The sequence below is a fragment of the Hippopotamus amphibius genome, chromosome 3, assembly GCF_030028045.1.
Source record: "Hippopotamus amphibius kiboko isolate mHipAmp2 chromosome 3, mHipAmp2.hap2, whole genome shotgun sequence".
Lineage (NCBI taxonomy): Eukaryota > Metazoa > Chordata > Mammalia > Artiodactyla > Hippopotamidae > Hippopotamus > Hippopotamus amphibius.
Window position 1 is genome coordinate 132,632,246 of NC_080188.1, and position 20,272 is coordinate 132,652,517.

The 20,272-nt window shown below is 54.9% G+C and overlaps 1 protein-coding gene across 8 annotated transcripts; it reads right to left on the reverse strand.

The window, feature by feature from the left end:
- Window positions 1–58: 58 nt before the first annotated feature.
- NECTIN4 (nectin cell adhesion molecule 4) lies at window positions 59–16,884 on the reverse strand. Of its 8 annotated transcripts, none has more exons than XM_057728648.1 (10): window positions 16,484–16,883; window positions 8,230–8,412; window positions 7,454–7,813; window positions 5,856–6,146; window positions 4,621–4,741; window positions 3,555–3,703; window positions 3,150–3,309; window positions 2,641–2,716; window positions 2,160–2,234; window positions 59–1,835 (listed from the first exon to the last, which is right to left on the reverse strand). In XM_057728648.1, the coding sequence occupies exons 1-10, from the start codon at window positions 16,557–16,559 to the stop codon at window positions 1,611–1,613; spliced, it is 1,716 nt and encodes a 571-aa protein (XP_057584631.1). In that variant the 5' UTR covers window positions 16,560–16,883; the 3' UTR covers window positions 59–1,610. The 8 variants fall into 8 exon arrangements, with proteins under 8 accessions (XP_057584631.1, XP_057584632.1, XP_057584633.1 ...); XM_057728649.1 differs by having other exon boundaries at window positions 3,150–3,306; window positions 16,484–16,881; XM_057728650.1 differs by lacking the exon at window positions 2,160–2,234 and having other exon boundaries at window positions 2,629–2,716; window positions 16,484–16,884.
- Between the last annotated feature and the right edge of the window lie 3,388 nt (window positions 16,885–20,272).

Here is a 20,272-nt window from a genome sequence, read left to right on the forward strand (position 1 = left end):
AGAGAGTATCGAGGTTCAGAACTTACACAGTTCAGGGAGCAAGACAGGAACCAGAAAGAACAGGTTTTATCTGTTTATTTAAAAACAGAATATCATTTTATATACAAATATGCACATATTTACACAAAATGTACATAGTAGAATTCCATATCTTCAGGTTCCATATCCAAAGTCCTGGGCTGGCTAGAGAGCAGGGAGTAAGAGTCTCTCCTTTGGCCCAGAAATCCAGCAGAGTTCAGGATGAGCAGGATTTGGGCACTAGACCTAGGTATTCTGGTTGAATGCATTTGGGTGGGGCTGGCAAAAATGGGCCTTCTCCAATCCCAGCCCCCACCCAGAGAAACTGCTGATAGAGCCCCAAGTTAGTGACCCTGAGGCCCCTGGGGAAAAGGAGACATACTTGCCCCCAGCAGTTCCTTCACCTCACCTGAACTCCCACCCTCCCTTGATCTATAATCACTACTCTCTCTCCCCTACACCACACCTGAACCAGGAGCCCTTGTCACCAAGTCCTAGCAACCCCCACCAAGGGGCACAAACAACTGTGGATACAACTAGAGAACATGAGGCTGGGGAAGAGCTGAGGAGCCACTGGGGCCAAGGACCCCACCTGTCTTCCCATAGCCAGTAACCACAGGGCGCGCACCCCTCCTTCAACCTCCATCAGGGCTTAGGCTCCCTCCCAAGAGGCTGCCTAGATTAAGATGCCTTAGATGGAGCACCTTTCAGCACCACAGGAGTTAATGCCCTGGGGTAGCTCCAGAGCAGGGTCTAGCTTTGCTGAGTCCCTGTGTAGGCGGATGCCACTGTAAGCAATCCTTGTAATAAGAAACATCCAGATGAATCCAAAGGTTTTTACAAAGTCTTTTCTCTTATTAATGCGTTGAGGGCAGTAGACCTTAAAGAAGCTCCCTTGTGCAGGTTTATTTACAGAAAATATGTACACGCAGCAGGCCCAGAGGCCACCAGAGGGCAGAGGGCTTCTTCTGTAAGAGTTTGAGCCTCTGGCCGACCCCCAGGCCTGCTGCTTCACACTTGCCCCGACGGCTCCCAAGTGGTGGGAGCCCGGCTCCCGCACCCAGGAGGCCAGATTCCACCTCCAGCTATGCCCGCACACCTGGATCTGGCCCACAGTCTCCACCTCCCGCCTCTAACCTCTGCATCATTAATACTGCTCTGGGGTCTGAGGAAAACACCTGCGTTTTACAGGCAAAGGTCACACAGCCACATGACACACAAACCGATCCCCTATGGTGCTCCCCCATGCAGCCACCAAACCCTGTGGCACACACACCATGGTTCACTTGGACTCTGACGCGACAACACGACGCACACCGCGGGCACGGTCACCCCTCCATGAACACGCAGTCAGTGCACACTCACACAAGCACAAAGGCACACACAGTGACCTGCAAACACTGTGGGAGGCACTCAACCAGCGATGCCCTTCCATCACCCAACGGAAGAACTGGGGGAAAAGGTCGAGCAGTCGGGGGTGGGGAGCATCTTCCTCAAGAAATGAGGTGTGTAGGGAGGCTCCCCTGGAGACGAGCTGAAATCTTCCATGTCAGCAGAGGAAGCCAGGCTTAGGGGACAGAGGCAAGCCTGGGTCAGACCAGGTGCCCCCGCCCGTTGATGTAGATGCCATTGCCTGTGGGCTTGGCCCGCAGGGTCCCATTCTCCTGAACAAAATGGTTCATGGCCTGTTTGATGCCTTCATCCTGATCTTCCTCCTCCTCTGCCCGCCCAGAGCCTGGAGACAGCAGTTCGGTCTGTGTTTCAATCTCCCTCACTGTGGTCAGCGTGGAGTAGCTGCGGCCCTCTGGCTCTTCGCTCTGGAGACCAAGGGAGGAAGGCCAGTCAGGAACCCAGGCAGGGCAGCCAGACATGAGGGGCTGGCTGGGGCATGGTGGGGTCAGAGGTCAGGCACAAGCAGGGGTCACGGTTGTTCAGCGGCTCAGAGATGGGGGGCCAGGAGTCAACGTTAGGCCTGGGGAAGGGGAGACTAGAGAACAAAGGCATATGGGGGGGTGCAGGGTGGGGCAGCGTGAGTCTGAGGCAAGGGGCAGGGGTGAAGGGGCAGCTGACGCACCACATCTGGGACCAGGAGAGGGGCCTGAGGAGAGTGGCAGGGACACCGGTGGGGCCGGGGGCCTCACCATCACAGAGCAGCTACTGTTGTCCTTGAGACTATCAGGGTGGCCCTCGGCTCTCAGCCCTACACTCTCTTCCGGCTGCAGGGCCCGGACATGGGGGAGGAGTCAGAACAGGGCTCAGCCTCCTCCCCTCAGCCTCTTCATCTCTGTCCCCCACGCCCAGCCTCCTCCCTAATCACCTTTCCCCCAACCCAACCTGTCCATTCTCTCCTCGATATGAACATCCTCATTTCCCCCACCCCCACCCTCATCCCACCCTGAAAGCAGGGCTGATGGTGGCTTCCCAGAGCAACCTTGAGGCCGGTGCTGAAGGATGCCTTCTGAAGGAGCCCCCAGACCCAAAGCAGCTCTGCCCACCCCAGCCCACCCCCCAGCTCTGCCCTCCAGCCCTAGCGACGAGTCAGCAGCCAGACCTGGGTGAGGGCTGTGCTCCTGGCCTGCGGAGGGGCATGGCCCTAAGAATGCACCTGACCTTGGCACACACCTGGTTCCTGGGGTCCGAGTGATGGGAATGCAGCCTCCGGATGGAGTTCTCCCTGGTCAAGGTCAGCTCCTCCTCACTGGGAAGACACCCCAGGTCAGGAGCTGAGGGTAGTGGTAGCCTCCCAAGGTGAACCTAGCCTGGCCAAGCCTATGTGAGTGGGGGCTGGAGGGTGTGGGTCCTGGGCCGTCCCTGCAAGTGTGAGTGAGTGGCTGCTGGTGGCGGTGCGGCTCCAGAGCGTGTGTGTGCCTTGTGACGTGTGGGTGCCCATGTGATACCCATGTGTGTGGACCTTACCCTCACTCAGGCAGTGTGGCTCCCCTCCTCCAGCTGTGGTCCAGGCCCCAAGGCCCTTCTCACCTCCCAGAAGACTCTGTCTACCTCTGGTCCACAAGCTCCTCAGAGGTCAGGCCACCCAGTCTCCTCTCACTCCTTGGCCCTGGCACACCTCCTGCTCGCCTCTTCTTTGTTCCCTGCTTACCTCTACCCACCCAGCAGTGGCCAGTACTCACTATTTCTGGGTCATCTGCTGGGCCTTGCGCCGATGGTATCGGGACATGAGCACCACCACCACCACCAGAAGGCAGAACAAGAGTGCGGCGATCACACCCACCACCACCACGGAGGCTGACACCACATCCACCTGCTTCCCTGGGGTATCCTCGGGGTCTGCTGGAGACAGGCCACTGTCTGAGGCAGATGCCCAGATCCCTGACCAGCCCCCAGACCCCACAGCTCCCCACACACTGTCCTTATGAGACACACCCAAAACCACCCCCTCAGCCTGACCCTCTGCAAAATATGTGCAGTCCAGCCCTCTCCAAATAAATACTCTCCCAGTTCACTCCCTCTGTCTTGCTTCCTGTTGCCCCCACCTGGCCCTTGGCCCAGGTCCCAGCCTCCGCCCCAGTGCTTACCAAGAACATCCACAACCACCTGAGAATCCCTTGAGGAGAGTTCATTGCTGACGTGGCAGACGTAGGTGCCACTGTGCTCGGTGGTCAGTGCGGGGAAGCCCAGCGTGTCTCCTTCTGCTCGCACCCCACTGGGCAGAGGCCCATCCAGCCTGCAGGACAGGGAAGCTGATGGGTGCCGGCTGGGGCGGGCTGAGGCTGCCACCACCCAACGTGCCCGGGCAGCTCTCCACCTCCCTCCCCCATGACGTCACCCAGAGCCACCGGCTGTTCCCACGGTGCCCCTCCCTCCCCCAGGCAGGTCTAGGCAGAGGCCCCTTCTCCCTGCCGCCCAGCCTGACCCGGGCACCCCCACACACACTCAGGGAAGATCCACACACATGCCATCCCACATGCTCTCACAGGCATCACGTCATCCAGCACTAGGTACCAGGTCCACATGGTATAAAGTCCAACAACAGGACTGTCCATTCCTCTCTGGTCTCAGACGTACATGGAAAATGTGACTGCACGCCCAACACCCAGAAGGCTGCATGGCAGGACACTTGAACAGAACCCCAGGCACAAGGCCACACGCATGGCTCATCTGCTCACATGTGGGCACATTCCTGTCATGGGCTCACACACATGTGTTCCTGACCCTCCCTGATTCTCTGGACATCTCCGGAAAAAAGCCAAGGAGCTGGCCGAGATGGGTGGTGCTTCTGAGGTGCTGGCAGTGGCTATAGGAGTGTTGGTTTAACGACAGTCACAATCAGCTGTATCTTTTTGTCTTATCCACTTTAGGCACTTACAGAAATATATAAAGTATTAACATTTAAATACTGTATTATATTTTCATAACTCTAAGGCTAAGAAAAAAAGCCAAGGACTTATTAGCTAATTCCCTACCAATGTCTCCTGCACTCCCTGGCACAAGCCAAAACTAATGTTTGGTGACCATGCATATTCTTGTATTGGTCTGAACATGTGCCTCAATTTATTTGGGGCTCAGAATATATTGTCCCAGCCCATAATGAGTACGTGCTGGTCCTGAGGGAAGAACCTTGGTCCCAAGCTAGGCCATTACCGTGTCCAGTTGTACGAGGGAGGGGGCTGCCCTTCACTCAGGCACTTGAGCATAGCTCCTTCTTTTCCAACCTGCCACAGCTTTCGGTCTTCAAGGCCCCTCACAGAGGCCTCAGCAAGGACTGGAATGGAAGGTGGGAGGAGAAAGAATGGAAATGATGCCTTTGATCATGCTCTTTCTCAAAGGGCTCCCACCCCAGGTCCCACCCTGCCTGGGACAGCTTCCCCCTGCCCTTCTCCATCCTACTCATCTGAGGCCAAACCTAGCCCAGCCCCACCTTGCTGACAGCTCCCTCCCCTAAGTTCAGAGAGTCCACATCAGTTTACCTGTGCAATGAGGCTATAAGTCCCTCTGCCTAGCAATGTGGCACACCTTTTCTGAATCTGCTGTGGTCCCTAGCACAGTGCTAGTCACAGAACAGGTGCTCAGCAAACATTCCCTGATTCTTCAAAGGCTTAATCATCCTACTAGTTCATTCATTTCTTTCTTTTTTTTTTTCTTGGCTTCACAGCGCGGCTTGTAGGATCTTAGTTCCCCAACCAGGGATCAACCCCAGGGCCTGAGCAGCAAAAGCGTAGAGTCCTAACCACTGGACCACCAGGCAATTCCCAGCTCATTGGTTTCTTTAATAGACCTTTGCTGGGGACCTACTTTGTGCAAATGCTGAGTTCGTATGAGTAGAAAACGGCGCTATCCCCCACAAATGCTCAAAGTCTAATGCCAGGAAAACAATATCTACTGTTGACTGAGCACCTTCTATGCACTAAACACTGTGTGAGAGGCTTTGCATTCGTGGTTTCTAATTCTCATCAGAACCCTGTAAAGTTGATATAATTATACTCCTGCTGATAAAGAAAACGAACCTTCACAAGATTGAATAACAGCTGGTAAACAGCAGAACTAGGGCTCATCCCAAGTCTATCTATAGTCTTCAAATTATAAACTGTCTATTTTACAAAATGCTTTCAATTCCATGTTTATATCTGATTCTCGCAACAAGCCACGAAGCAGGGCAAGATCCTTTGTAAACAGAAGGACACAAGGTCAGAGAGTGATTTGCCAAGATCATCTGGGATGGGCTCTAGGTCTTCTACCCTGGACTAGCGCTCTCTCAGCCAAACAAGGTGGCCTCCAAGACCCAGGCTGGCCAGACTGGTGTGGCTCAGGGTCTCTCACTATCTCACCAATCCTCTTGGAGCCCATGGGGGCGCCCTACCCAAGATCCAAGTACTCACAGGCCACCTGGAGGGTGTGGGTGATCCTCTGGTCCTGGAGCAGGCCAGGGTGGGACACCACGCAAGTAAGTGGCTGTCCATTCATGCTGCGGCTGGGCACCAGGTGGAACTCTGAAGTGACAGCAGCTGAGCGCGAGTGCGTGAAGGAGCGGCTGGATGTCGTGCCCTTGACCTCTGTGTCCCAGGTCACACTGGGGGCCGGGCTGCCCTCTGCCGTGCAGGAGGCTGCCAGGGTCAGGCCCTGGCCCTCTTCTAGTGCTGGACCAGGATTCAGCGAGGGCAGGGGAGGCACTGCAGATGGGGGATAGGTGGGGGTCACGATCTTTACAACCCCAGTTAGGAGGCCCCGCCCCATCCCAGTTCAGTCTTCCACAGGTGCAAAGTTTCAGGCCTCTTTTTCTTCTTTCATCAACAAAGATGCCAGATGAGTGGTAGAATTTCAGCTTTGTTCCTTTCTCCACTGTTTGAATTTTTTATGAGTATGGGTCATTTTTTTAATAAAAATAATGAAGTAATTAAAAAACTAACCAGATAACATCTATATAAAAATAATAATAGCCACCATTTATTAAGCACTTACTAAGTGCCCAGAATTGTGCTAAATACTTTAAAAATGTTGTCTCTTTTAATCCTGTCAACAAACATGAAGTAGCGATTATTGTCCCTATTTTACAGCTGAAGAAACTGAAGCTCAGGGAGGTCAAATGATTCATTCCAGGTCATTAGCTATTAGGTAGTGAAGCCAAGATTCACACACAGGTTTTTCTACCAAAGCTGGTATTACTAACTTCCATGTGGATAAAGGGAAATTTTAAAGGCCTTTATTTATTTTTATCTTCATAACATTAACCATCCAAGCACAGAATGGAAAGGATTTAACCTGACCATAAGTGTAGGGCATCCAGTGACCACGAGTGCCCACAGTGCAAAGTGGTGGTTTAAAACACGATTGTGGTCTCCAACCACATTCACTGAAGGTCCAGATCAGGAAGGCGTTAGTGCCACTGGTCATGCACAGCCACCCTGGTCATAGCTGGGTTTGACCCCACTTCTAGGCCCCACGTTTTTAAAACCATGGAGCCCAAGGTGGCGAGGAAGGCTCTGAATGAGCATCTTTTTTTGTAGAACTGTTGCAGAAACCAGTAAGTTTAGCTTGGAGAAGAGATCTGGGTGGGGCATGACAGAAGTCCCCAGCTGGCTGAAAGGCTGTTGTGCAGAAGAGGGAATAAGCCTGTGTCATCTCGGTGAGAGGGGTGAAAGTAACCGAGAGGGAGATTTCACATCAGCAGAAGGAAGAACAGCCTAATTCATGGATTCTTCCCCAAGGCTGACAGAGCAGTATCAGCTTTTTGGGGTCACCTGGAGAGAATTTCTGGATAGGGGCTGGGGGGATGGATGGGCTAAATGAAGCCCCCTCATCCCTACAGGACCCCACCTCTTCCTCCTGTTCTGCCTCTGCCGCATCCATCTCTGCAGTCCCCATCTCTACACCCCCTTGCCTCCGGCTTCTGCGCTCCAGGACCGGGGCGTGAGGACCTGGTGCCTCTGCACACAGAGCACCGCCCCCCCACCCCCCATGCCCAGCCGGCCCCACTCACCCAGCACGCGGAGCCGAAGCCGAACCTGGAAGCTGCCGGCAGGGAAGGTGCTGACGCGACACTCGTACTCGCCCTCGTCGGCCTGCACCGCGTTGCGCAGAAGTACCCCACCGTCCAGGGGGTTCCGTGGGGGCGGCGGCTGTTCCACGCGGCCTTCGTAGGCGGAGCTCACGTGCAGCCCATACTTGGAGTTCAGCAGCGCCAGCTCCCGGCCGCTCTCGCCCGCATCCACACGAGCCCATGCCACTTGCTCCACCTGCTCGCCCGGGTCCCCTCGGTAGAAGCAGGGCAGCTTTGCGTCCTGGCCCAGCACCACAGTCACCTGGTCTGAGGTTTCCAGCTCGCCAGCCGGGCACCGACCTGCAGGGGGCAGACGGAAGCAGCCAGGATTAGGGGCGCTGCCAAAGCCGGGGGAACATTTATTCATAACGATAAGGTCAGCAAAGGCAGCCCGGGAGCATTTTAAGCTTGCAAAGCGCATTCAGTCCATGACCTCATTAGATCCACAAAACATTCCCAAGAGATAGGCGTCATTATGGCCATTTAACAGATGAGGAAACTGAGACCCAGAGAGAGGAAGTGACTTGCCTAAGGCCACACAGATGGTATATGGAAGAGTCACACCCTCTCTCAGCCCAGGATTGTATCCTAAGCAATTGTAAGGTGGGCGGCTATAACAGGAGGAGAGACCCAGCCTCTGCCCTTGGGGACCTCAGGGAAGTGGATTTTGTGCGCATGGAAGCCATGGACAAACTTTCACGGAAGGCTCCACGTACCAAGGTGGGGAAAAGTGAACGTTTTCAGAAAGTGTTGCCAGGAGCCAAGGCAAGGGTCAAGAACAGTTGGTGTCTGGGATGCAGCATGTAGTGTAGGAAGGGTCCATCCCAGCAGGCCCTTCAGAACATTCTTTTCATGGCTTGAAGATGAGAGACTTGGATTCCCAGAGAGAAGAAGGTATTCTATGTGGGAGGAATGGCACAAATCAAGGCTCAGAGACAGGGATGAGCAAGTCACTGGAGACAGAAAGGCCCCAGGTCGGAGGCCCAGAGGGATGAGCTCAGGACAGATACACACGCCAGGGTCAGAACCGTGAGGCAGAATCGGAGGACCAGAGATGGGGACCAGAGACAAAAGGTGAGTGTTTTGTGCATTGACAAGGAACGGTATGAAGCACTCAGGGGTATCTATCATGTAGCCTTATCTGCAAAGAAGGATGCATTTCCTGCACTCAGAACCTGAGCTCTGTTATGGAAGAACAGATACATCTGGAGACAACTATGGAAACATGTGTGATGGTTTCTGATTTAGTGCTTAGTGGTGTGTTGCAGGTTAGTCCTGGGATGGGACAGTCATGGTGGTCTCGAGTCATGTGGGAGGGCCTCATGCATGAGTTGGGTAGAATCAGGAGGGGATGACACCTGGAAAGGGGTCCAAGATAAGGGACCAAGGTGGGCAAACCCCAAGGAGGTAGAGAGGCTGGCTGGTTCAGGAAACAGAGAAGAGAGGACACAACTAAGGCAGAGGGGTGCATGTTGAGCAGCAGTGGGACACCTGGTCAGAGCAGAATTATCCAGGACCTTCCGTACCAGGCAAAGGAATTCAGGTTTGGCCAAGAGGAAATAGGGAGTCACTAAAGCATGAAGCCAGTGGGCATGTGCCCTCAGACTAGAAAGTGGGGAGACTGGGGACAGGAGACCCACTAGGACCCTGCAGCTGCCATCCTGCACCATACAGCCGAGAGGAGGGGACCGTTCCAGGGGAAACTTGGCAGGATTTGGTCACTAACCAGAAAGAGAGAGGAAAGACTCAAAGACAACTCCTAGGTTTCTAGGATGAGTAACTTATGAGGGAGGCAGGGCCACAGAAGCTCATGGCTGGGAAGAAAGAAATTTGGAGCTGTGGAGTAAAGCGTGTGAAACATAGGGCTGGGGACTAAAGGCTGTGGACAGAGTGAAGGCTCTCTGGGATGGCAAGAGCTCCTTGCCTTGGAATGCACATCTAGCAATTCCCAAAAGTTCAAAGCTCCTGCCTCTGGCCAGCACTTCACACACCCTGCTGGCCCTCACCCTGCTCACACTGTGCTCCTGCCTGGAACGCCCTCCTCCCTATGTCTGGGAGCTCCTACTCATCACTGTCTGGGTAACTCCTACTCATCCTTGAAGACTCTGCTTAGACATCATTTCCTCCTGGAGTCCTCCCTCCCCCCACCCCCACCTCAGGCAGAGTTAGGTGCCCTTCCTCTGCTCTCCTCTAGCACCCTGCTTTGACCCATCATAGTACTTTATGTATTGTATAAATACACAGATTGTATTTGCTCTTTTCTTGTCTGCCTCTTCCACCAGACTGAGAACCTCAGGAGTATAAACTGGGTCTCACATCACACATGGAAACATGGTTTCTGACTTAGTGCTCAGTGGTCTGCATTCCCGGCATGTAATTTGTGCTCAATTAATGTTTATTGATTGAGTGAATGAGTGGGTGATGAATGAATGCGAGAGACAGGCGGAAGAAGGAAAGGGAAGAACGAGGAGGAATGTGCAGTCTTTGGTTGGGCTGGCAGGGAGGGGGTTGGCATGGCAACCTGAGGGTGGAGACAGGGTAGGCTGGGTTCTCTACCACAGGGAGTACCTCCAGACTGGACCTGGGGAGAAGGGAGGGGAGGCAGGGGGTCATGCATCGAGGGAGAAGGTGAAGCCCCACTAGAGTGGACCAGAGGGTTCCAGTGAGGCAGAGCATGGGACAGAGGAAAGGGGTCCCATGGCCCTGCTAACAGGGGAGGAAGAAGGGATGAAGCTATTGGGAGCTGGGAGGGCCCGAATGGGACCGGACAGACCTGCAGGGCCAGATACCAGGGCCCTGACCTGCCTAAGCTGATGTTGGTCCCACCCAGCCCAGCCTGGGAGTCCAGCTAACCACCTGCACCCTTCCCAGACACCTCCTCCTGTCACGGGAGGGAGCAGCACTGCCAATGAAGGGCTGGAGGTGGGCTTGAGATAGGGGCTTCCTAGTACTTCTGCTTCTAACAGTAGTGTCCATGCAGGTCACAGGGAGTCCAAGCCCTGCTCCACTGGGACACTCAAACCCTTGCAAAGACTATTTCTGGGACAATGTCAGTTGGCATATTTTCCATCCCCAGCCCTACACTTGCCAACCAGCTGGCCCATCCCCACCACTAATCACTCACATTCCCCACCTCCCCTGCAAAATACCTTTTTTTTTTCTGCCATACCTCGGCATGGGAGATCATAGTTCCCTAACCAAGGATGGAACTCGTGCCCTCTGCGATGGAAGGGGGGAGTCCTAACCACTGCACCACCAGGGAATTCCCCAAAATACCTTCTTAGAGTACAACATGCATCAAGTCCCCAGCACTTGTCTGAGTCCAGTCCTCCATATCCCTACCTGTGGGTCCAAGATCCCCATAATCCCAAGTGATAAGCCCCAGCTTTGCAGGATGAGGAACCCAGTAAAACCAGAAAGTCCCTTCTGGGTCAGCTCCCCATTGTCCTAAATCCACTGTTTAGTGGGAGCATCTCAGCTTGAGCAACACCTTCCTTCTCTCTCTCTCTCTCTCTCTCACACACACACACACACACACACGCACACACACACACGCACACACACACACAGGCTGCAAGAGAAGGAAAAGAGAACTTGGCCTCTAGAATCCCTGTCCTGGGCTCAATGGACCCAGAAGTTCAGACTCCCAGAGTAGGGCAGGCCAGGACGGCCTCCTCCTTCTCTCCCCCACCCAGTGTCCGCCCGGCGTCAGCATGATGATGTCACCATAGCAAAGGAGACACACCGCCTGCCTGGTGAGGTCACCCTGCGGGCATGTAGTGGCCAGGCCAGGCTCATGGACCCTTCTGCTGCAAATTGTTTGCTGAGGCTGGTGGACTCTGCTGGCTGGGCACTCCTCCCTCTGACCCTCCCCTCCCCTCCTCCTGGGAGCACCAGAACGCTGGTCAGGAGCCTTGGTGATTCAGCTGCTGCTGCACAGCAGGCCTAGCCACAGCCGCCACCAGCCACCACCTTGCGCAAGGGAGAGAACAGGCCCAACTAGCCAGACGGGATCCCTGCCCTCGGCCTCCCCCACCCCTGGCCAGGCCCCCACGGGCCTCTTTGGGGCCCTGCCCTCTGTGTACCCCGCCTGCTCCCAGACAGGCCCTCCATTCCTGACTTGGGCTGGCTGCCTGCTCCCCACCCTGTGCCTGGGTCCCAACTTTCCTATCTCTGTGAGGCTTGGCCTCTGATCTCTGGAGGGGAAACTGAGGCTGGCAGCTACAGATGACAGCATCTCCAGGGAAGGAGGCTTTTGTTTCTGAGGAGCCTTTCTCCATCAGCTTCCCCTGCTAGTATACATAGGGGTACACGATGGGGTCTTAGAGATGGGTCTGTGAGGAGGGGGAAAGGAATGAGTGTGAGCCTTTTACGTCTGAATGTACATCTTTGGGTGAGGGTCTGGTGAGTCTCAGTGCTGGTTCACATGCAGGAGAGGCTGTCTCTTTGCATGAACTTGGGGGTGTTTCGCACGTATACATGTTCATGTCTTATCCTCAGGAAAGCATGTGTGCTTGTCTGCGTCCAGAGCGAGCTGTGGAATGCCGTGTGTGTGAATGTGAGCACATAGTAAATATTTTGATGTCGGTTTCTCTTGGCTTCTGCACGGCTGTGTGTCTCAGCTGCCTCTGGTCAGTGGTATGTGGCTCTGTGCCTTTGCCTCTGCACCCATCTGGAGTGTCGCCCAGGCATCCCTCCCCACTTCACCCCAGGTGTGAGGGCAGATGCATCTCAGGTGGAGGGACCCAGAGATGAGGTCACTGTCCCTCCGGGGTGATGGGAAGCTGCCATCAAGAACTCCCCAGCAGAACAAAACAAAAGCTTTCTCTACCCTTGCTCCTCATGTTCCTACTAGAAGGACCCCCACCCTTCTCACCCCCTAGCCACACCCCCCGGGCCCCCCAGTACCTCTGGCCCCCCAAGAAGGCCTCTCCCTGGGAATCTGACAGGCCTCTGCTGCTGCCACCACCAGAAAAACCAGCTCTAGCTCCAGGCCTGGGGTGAAGGTTGTCTGGTGTAGGTTTGGTGGGAAGTTGGGGAGGGGGGAGATCCTGCCTGGGGCTGGGGGAGGGGTCCAAGCTGTCTAGGGTCTCATTCTCCTTTGTTAACTCTTGCCTCCCCTCACCACACAGCAGCAGCCTCCACCAGAGAGAGCTGGAATATGTGGGTGAGTTTGGGGTAAGAAAGGACCTGGGAGGGGAGCCCTGATGCACTGCCATCCAGGACAGGGGATGTAAACCACCCAGCACTTTTCTTCCGTCCATCCTTCCCCTCATAACCTTGGCCTTGGAGTGCTAAGGAACTTTGAAAACCAGCAGACTCTACCCCTGCCTTCATCCACCTCCCTCCCTTACCCCCCATTGTCCTAAGCCCCCCAGCTTAGTGAGAGCTTCCCAACCCCGGGCAAAGCGCCCACCACAGATTAGTGTCTGGGGAGGGCCCACACCAGTCACAAAGGGAGGTGAGAACAATGGGGGAGCACAGGCCTAGAGGCAGCCCCGGCTCTGGCCCAGACACAGCTCCCAGCACAGATAAGTCCCCTAAACCCCCCGGAGCCAGAGTCTGAGCCCGGCTGAGTCACCACAACAGCCACACTGTGGGTGGGAGACCCAGAATTCAGCTTCTCCCAAACTCCTGAGATCCTAACCCCCTCCCCAAGCCCGCCAGCCAGCCCCCCTGTGCCCCCACCTCTGCCAGTGTGGCCAGCTCTGCCCCACCCCAAAGCACAGCAGCAACTCAGCGCTCAGGACACACCAACCAGTTTTAAAGGCAAGCGGGGAGGGGAGTGGCCTGAGAACTGTGGGGAAAGCTTCTGAGCCCAGAGGCTCCCTGTCCCAGTGAAAGAGTGACCCCGACCCCCTCCTACCCAGCCCTCCTCCAGGAGGCTCGGTGGCAGGCCCCCAGTTATGCACTTGACCTTCCCATTTTAGCTTCTGTTCCCAGACCCAGTCCCTAGGCTCATCTCCCTCCGCTCCTGACTCAGCTCCCCAGCCCCAACCCTTCTCTCTGCCTCAACGCTGGTCAGCACCAGGGCAAGTTTGGGAGGCCAGAAAGCCCAGGCATTCCCTCCTCACTAGGCTCGCTCCCCACAGTGGCTGACCCCCTTCACTTTGCCCGGAGGATGCCAGGATCCTGAGGCTGAGGTCTAGAGGCTGGGGCTGTGGACTCGACTATGAGCCCCTCACTCTCGTCTCCGTGGCTGGGGTCCCCTTAGCCCAGCTCCCTGAAGCCTGGGGTGGGACCAAGGCCACCAGGGCCACAGGGCTCCCCTTGGATTCCCTTCGTCCTCCCCACTTGGGCAGGGAAGCTAGCCTCCCTTTCTGGCTTCCCTGGGTTTGGGTAGCTTCTACAGGAAAGGGCCTGCCCCCCCCCCACCCCCGTAAACAGTAGTAGAAAATCAGGGATGGAGCCTCTCCCTTTCTAGAAAACTAGCTTCAGATGGAAAGCTGGTCCTAACCCTCAGAGGAGAGACCTCAGAATTCAGAGAGCCCTGTGCCCTCTGGGGTCCTGCAGGGATCAGTTGGGCCCAAAGATCTGGGAAGCAGGATGCTCCTGGAGGAGTATCTGTAGATTTGGGCCCCTCAGCCCCACAGCAGGAGATGGGGAGGGAGAAGGGAGGGGACCTCACCCGGAAACTCATCCCATTAAGGAGAGACAAAGAGCTGTGGTGTCCAGATGCCTCCCTAGCCTGGGCTCCTCTCCCTGTCAGGGGTGGGGCAGGGCCCTGGGGCTCAGAGCTCTAATGGCCCAGGACTTGGTGGGGGCACTACTTTGCAGCAGTGCAGGGGCAGAAGGCAGTATCCAAGGTTAGGTTACCCTTGGTCCCCACTGAGAAACAGGGTGAGGACCATTCCCCCTTCTGTCACCACCAGGCTGACTGCCTCTTCCAGCACCCAGTACCCACCTTCGGTCAGGGGCTGGACACGCACACAGCCACAGCCTTTCAGAGCTGGAAGGCCTATAGAGATCATCTGGTCCTACCTCTTGGTCTACTGAAGTCTAGCTTCTTATTTGCCCAAGGTCATGTAGCAAATTAATCACAGAAATAGGGCCAGAACCCAAGACTCCTGACTTCCCAGTCCAAGGATTTTTCAGAGACGAGAAACATTCCAGTTTCCTGGGGGCCATTGAGGAGATGCCTACAGAGAAGCCAGAATGGGGGTGCCGCTTAGGTGGGCCCATCTGATCCTTGGGCAAGGAACCTGGGCTCTGAGTTCCAGCCTACAGAGCACCCTCCATCTCGGTGCAGGTTATAGCAGCAGAGGGTGGCTCCCTGGGCACCAGCTTCCCTGGAGCCAGGTCGCCTCCCTAGTCACAGCATCTGTCCGGCAGGCACCAGGCAAGGCTGGGGTGGCACCCTGACTAGAAGGGGTCTCCTCTCCCTTCCCTGGGCCTCTCTCAGAAAGAGCAGCTTTGTGTCCCGGAAAGAGAAGGCAGGGAGTGTTGTTCACTGCGCTGTCTCCAGCTTCTAGTGCCTGGCTTCCCCAGTGTGTACTCAGAGGAGCTGTGCTTTAGTGAACTAGGGGTTGGGAGACCATCGCTAACCCCAGTTATGCGTCTAACACTGAGTAGTCTTGAGATCTCACTTGCCTACCTGTTCCTCTCATTTTTCCCATCTGTAAAATAAGGGAGTCAAAGCAATGGTCTCTTGGATGGCTTCCAAGTCCCAAGACATCATGGCTGCATTCTTTAGGTGTGGGTAGATCCTACAGGAAAGTGACTGCCGAGTTCCCTGGCCCCAGCAACCAGGCCCCACCCTCTTGGCCTAAGCAAGTGAGAAGGTTGTCTGGAAGATGGGAATTAAGATGTGGCGGGGAGGAGAGATGGCAGGGCTTGGAGTTCAGTATCCTGTGACTGGAGGCTGGGTCAGTGACCCTTCCATTACAAGATGAGAGCGAGAGCAGCCCGTACCCATCCACACATCTAGACCTCACTCTCCTCCTGACAGCTTTAGTTGGGGATGGAGGTTGGGGGAAATCGCTGCTGAGCCCTTCTGGACAACAGAGGCTCCGTCACTGCTGCTCCTGGGACTTGGAATCAAACTGTCCTACATAGATAAGGCCCCGTCTTTCCAAGAAGAAAGATTTCTCAGTTGCCTGCTATCCTGGGAACAGCCTATGGAATCCTGCCTGCTGTGGTCTCACTGTGTACACACACTTACACACACACATACTCTCCCCTACTCTGAAGTTTATAAATTCTTATAATTTATACCTTCTGTATATACATTAGACAAGAGTGATACAAGGCATCTAGTTGAGAAAATGAGCGAACAGGGGATAAACAAAAGGGGACCACACCCTATCTAGGAGGTGGCCTATCCTAGACCCCCACTCATCTGAGTAACCACCCTATTCCCACCTGGCACCTCCTAGAGCCACAGGGACAGAGGCAGCTAGAGTGAGAAGAGCTTCCAGCTCCCCTGTAGTCCCCCAACAGTATTCTAGGACATCGTGGAGAGAGGAGAAGGAACTAGAAAGACCCTGTCCACTCTCTGGGCATCAGGCTTCCTACACCCTGATGACTGGGGAAACCAGCTCAGCCCTGAGTCAGCTGCAGCCCCAGTCAGCAATTCTGGAGCCCAGGGGGTTGGTGAGGGAACCTCCAGGAAACCCTGTGGTGAAAGGGTCCCCACTAGTTCCACCTCCCTGGCCACCTGCACTGGGTTACCATGTCTCTTCCCTGAGAGGCAGCTCTGGCCCTTTCGCTGAGGTGGTCAGGGACCCCAGACCCAGAACCTGGCCGGGGGCTGGAAGGGGACATGAAGCAGAGGAGCTACAGTGGCCCTTCTGGGGGCACTGCTGTCAGCTGGAGGTGGGAGAGAGAGATTGATTCCTCAGTTCAGAGTAAAAGGAAAGGGAATGTGTACGTGTGCGTGCGTGTGTGTGCATGTGTGTGTGCATGTGTGTGTGTGTGTGTGTGTGTGTGTTGGCTTGGGCTCAGAACCAAGGGTCCTGAAGCGAGTCCTACCTGTAAGCGATGCCAGGAGCAGCAGCAGCAGCCAGGCCTCAGGCCCCCACATCTCGGCTCCCAGGGACAGAGGCATTGGTCGAAAGGCAGAGCTGCCCAGTGTTTCTGAAGGTCCACCGAGTTCTCCCTGGGAGCCGGCTCTAGAGCTGGTTAGGGCGCCGACCCAGAAGGCAGGAAGCCACAGAGTCCTCCGGCACTGCCGCACCTGCCTATCCCACGAGGGTCTCCGTTAGGGGACCGCCCCGTGCCACCCACCCAGCTGTAGCTACCCCCAAAGAAGCCGTGATCAGGAGCTCCGAGCTCCCCCAGAGCTGCTTCCCACGCCGTGGCCAACAACGACGGCAGAAACTTGGGAACCTGCTCAGCAGGTCAGAACAGGTGCGTCTCCGGGGGCTGGGCCTGGCACAGAGACTCAGCAGCCACCGCCCCCAAGGCCTGGGCTGGCTAATGGGCGCCAGAGAAGGAGGGGAGGAGGGAAGGACCTGGGGGTGGGGGGGATCCCATTGTCAGCTCCAGGCTTTACCTGGCAGTGTGTGGAAGGGGCTGTGACGGGGAGAGGTGAGGCGGGGGTGGGGTGGGGTGGGGGGATGGGGGGGCATGAGGGATAGGAAGCGGGGTAGGAGAAGGCCCAGGGTGGCTCAAAGAGGGAGGTACCAGGCCAGGAGGAACAGGGGCAAGGCCCTTGTGGGTGGAAAGGAACCCAAGCATCCCACACCTCAGCCGGCCTTGCTGCCTTCCCTGGGGCCTTGCCGAGTTCCCCAATCTCCCAGCTTTGGAGCCAGAATCAGAGAAGGCCAGAACTGGCCCAAATACCTCATCCATCAGATGAGAAAACAGAGACCCAGAGTGGGGAAGGGGCTTGCTGGAGGACACACAACTTAGGTAGTATCAGAGGTCTCTGTCACCGAGGCAGGAAGTTAGTTCAAAGACTCCTCAGAAGGAAATTAAGCAACCCCCTCCCCAACAAACACCCCTCCCCCACATAGGAGAAGCCAAGGGATTGACCAAGGAATTAACCCTACAGATTCCTGGCCCCCCTTGCAGGACCCTCCCTCAGCATCAACACCTTCTCATTACTGACCAGAAGTCCCAAAAGTGCATCAGCACTACCTGAGTAGAAAGGGGTTCCTTTCCACCATCTCCGTGGTCATTTTATCCATTTATCTCATGGTCGTTGGACAAATCCACATGTCTGGACTTTGCAAGGACAACCTTGATTTCAAATACTCTGTCCCTATATTCCTATAGGTATATTTATAAGACCACGTGTTTCCATGTTGGATGTATATAATGTAACTGCCAAGTTACACAAAATCTTACTGGCCTAGCTGGGATAGCCAGAGGAGGGGGCAGACTCTGGACTCCCTGAAAACTGAGGCACAGGGAGGGGCAAGATCACTGACATACTAGAGCTAAAAAAATATATATACAGGTAGACAGGGCAGAAGAGAAAATACATACGACTTAAAATCTTGCAGCAGGATCGTTTTGTCTGGAGAGGGGCAGGAAGGGGGAGTCAAGAACAGCAAGGTGTGTGTGGGGGGGGTCACTGCATACAGACTATTTTCCACACACATACACCCCCACCCCCGACTCTACCTGTGGAAATCTTACTCATCGTTCAAAGCTGACCTCAAATGTCACATCTTCCATGAAGCCTTCTCATCTCCTCCCACCTAAAATTAATCTTTCTCCCTTCTTTTCTTCCTCAGCCTCTGCTAGTCCCTTTATTATAGCTTGTGTACTCATAATTTGTGCACATCTTATCTCCTTAACTAAATTGTAAGCTTCAATTCAAGAAGCATCGACTGACGCCTGCTGCGTGCCAAGGATTCAGTAAATGTGTTAAACTGAGGAACAGGACGAGAGTTATCGTCTGTGAACTCCTGGAAAGTCAGGCTTGTTTTACACTCTTGTCTCAGTCATCCATGCTAGGACAGTCCACAGCACTTAATAGACACTGAATACATTTTGTTGAAGGCATGATGTTATGGATAGAAAAGGTGGTCAGGTAGCGGAGTGGAGGGCCTGACTCTCTTGAACCTGGTTAGTGACCAGACGTTAACCTCTGAACCACGACCCCAGTTCTCTCTCTAGATCCCAAATCTCAGTAGTGTCCGTGGTAGTGACCTCTTCTTGGAGGACGTTTCCCACAGGTCAGGGCCAGGCCGAATGCCAAAGCTCCTGTTCCTCTCCACCTCGGCCTCTGTGAACCCCTTCCCCTCTTTGGAACTCACATCCCTACCTGTGCCAGGGGAGCAGCAACCCCGCGATGCTGCTTTGAGATCCACGGTGGCAGGGGTGGGGTAGAGCCGGGGGGGTGCGAGGGAGGAGCATCCTGTGTTATAATCATAATTATCACTCCTTGGATCCTATCGCCTGATTTCAGAGGAGCTCCTTTCCTTCCCATGGATTCGCCCCTCCTGGTCCAGGAAACCACAGGAAACACTGAGGCATGGTGGTAGGAAAGCAGTTAGATCTCAAGGTGGGTATCCAGTCCCTATATCTCCTCCAGCCTTTCCATTCACAACACATCGCAGTGCTGCCAGTTGGGAAGTCTGTGAGCCTCTGGTAGGGACCATCCATCATCCACCCACTCCAGCCATGTGGAGCACTGGGGGAGGCTGCACTTTCCAGGGATGTTAAGGCCAGACTGTGCCACATATTTTTCCATGAGTATGTTCAGGTCCTATTAGACACCAGAGGTAGCCTTGGAGGGAGGGCTAAGTGTACCACTGGGCCTGAAAGGAAGCACTTGGGCCAGGCAGTAATTCCAGGCCTCTGCTAGCAGTAGGGATCTTCCTCCCCCTCATCTAACAAGTATCTATCTCCAGTCCCTCTGCCCCCTTGTGCCCTCAAACCTGCATATTTCACAAGGGCCATGCTCTTGGGGAATATGCCCTCACTCTTAGGCCTTGCCTTTGCTCTTCTGGGATGAAGTTTGCAGAAGGCAAATTCCAGGGTTGGGGCTAAAAGGAAATATTGGTTGGGGAAGACTTTCCAGACCAGTGCTTGGTCTCTTGGGTTCTGTTCTTTCTTCCTCATTGAACCCCCATTTCCCTCATGCCTCACTACCTACCCCTCCTCCCACCCATATTCTGGGCCCCAAGAATGGGAACAGTTCAAGTTAAGGTGGCATCTTGAGCATGTATGTGTCTGAGTGGCATCACTGCACGCATGCTTGCGTGCCTGAGTGCACTTGACAGACATTTAGTGAGCACCTCTTCGTGCCAGGCTCCAGGCGGAGGACAGAGACACATAATACATGGTCCCTGCCCTCAAGGAGTCCTCAATTAGGACAGACAGACACATAAACAACTATAACATTGCTATATCCCTCCCTCATGTGTTCCCTATGTGTCTCTGTATGTGTATGTGCTGGGTCCATACCCAGGGCTGTCTTTATGTGCATAACTGCAGATGTTCATTATTTACACGTGCCCGAGCATCCGCTTGTAACCTCTGTCTGTCCCCATGGCAGGCTGCACACCTCAGCCAAACCGGTTGGAGTAGGTTGTGCTGAAATTTTTGTTTGTGTCAGTGGGACTTGGAGGTGAGTCAGGGAGGGACAAGGATGGGTGGGGTGGGGTGGGGGAGAAGAAGAGTGAGAGTGAGGGTCAGAGTGAGTGAGGGGGGGAAGAAGGGTCAAGGTGGGAAGGGCTGGGGGTGGGCTGTCAGGCGGATGGGGTGGGGGAAGGAGTAGATGAGAGAGCTTCTTAGTGAGTAATATCCTGTTTGTCTGTAGTGAGATCCCAGGTCAAAGAGCCAGAGGCTGGCAGGGAGACCCTT

Bases quoted from the DNA above. Each gene is read 5' to 3' on its own strand.
- NECTIN4 (XM_057728648.1), bottom strand. From the start codon at position 16,559: ATGCCTCTGTCCCTGGGAGCCGAGATGTGGGGGCCTGAGGCCTGGCTG. The intron at 8,413-16,483 runs GTAGGACTCGCT...CCTCCCACATAG, and splicing joins GCTCCTGGCATCGCTTACAG to AATACCTTCTTCTCTCTGGG. The intron at 3,704-4,620 runs GTAATGGCCTAG...CCTGTCCTGCAG, and splicing joins CCCTCGTACAACTGGACACG to GCTGGATGGGCCTCTGCCCA.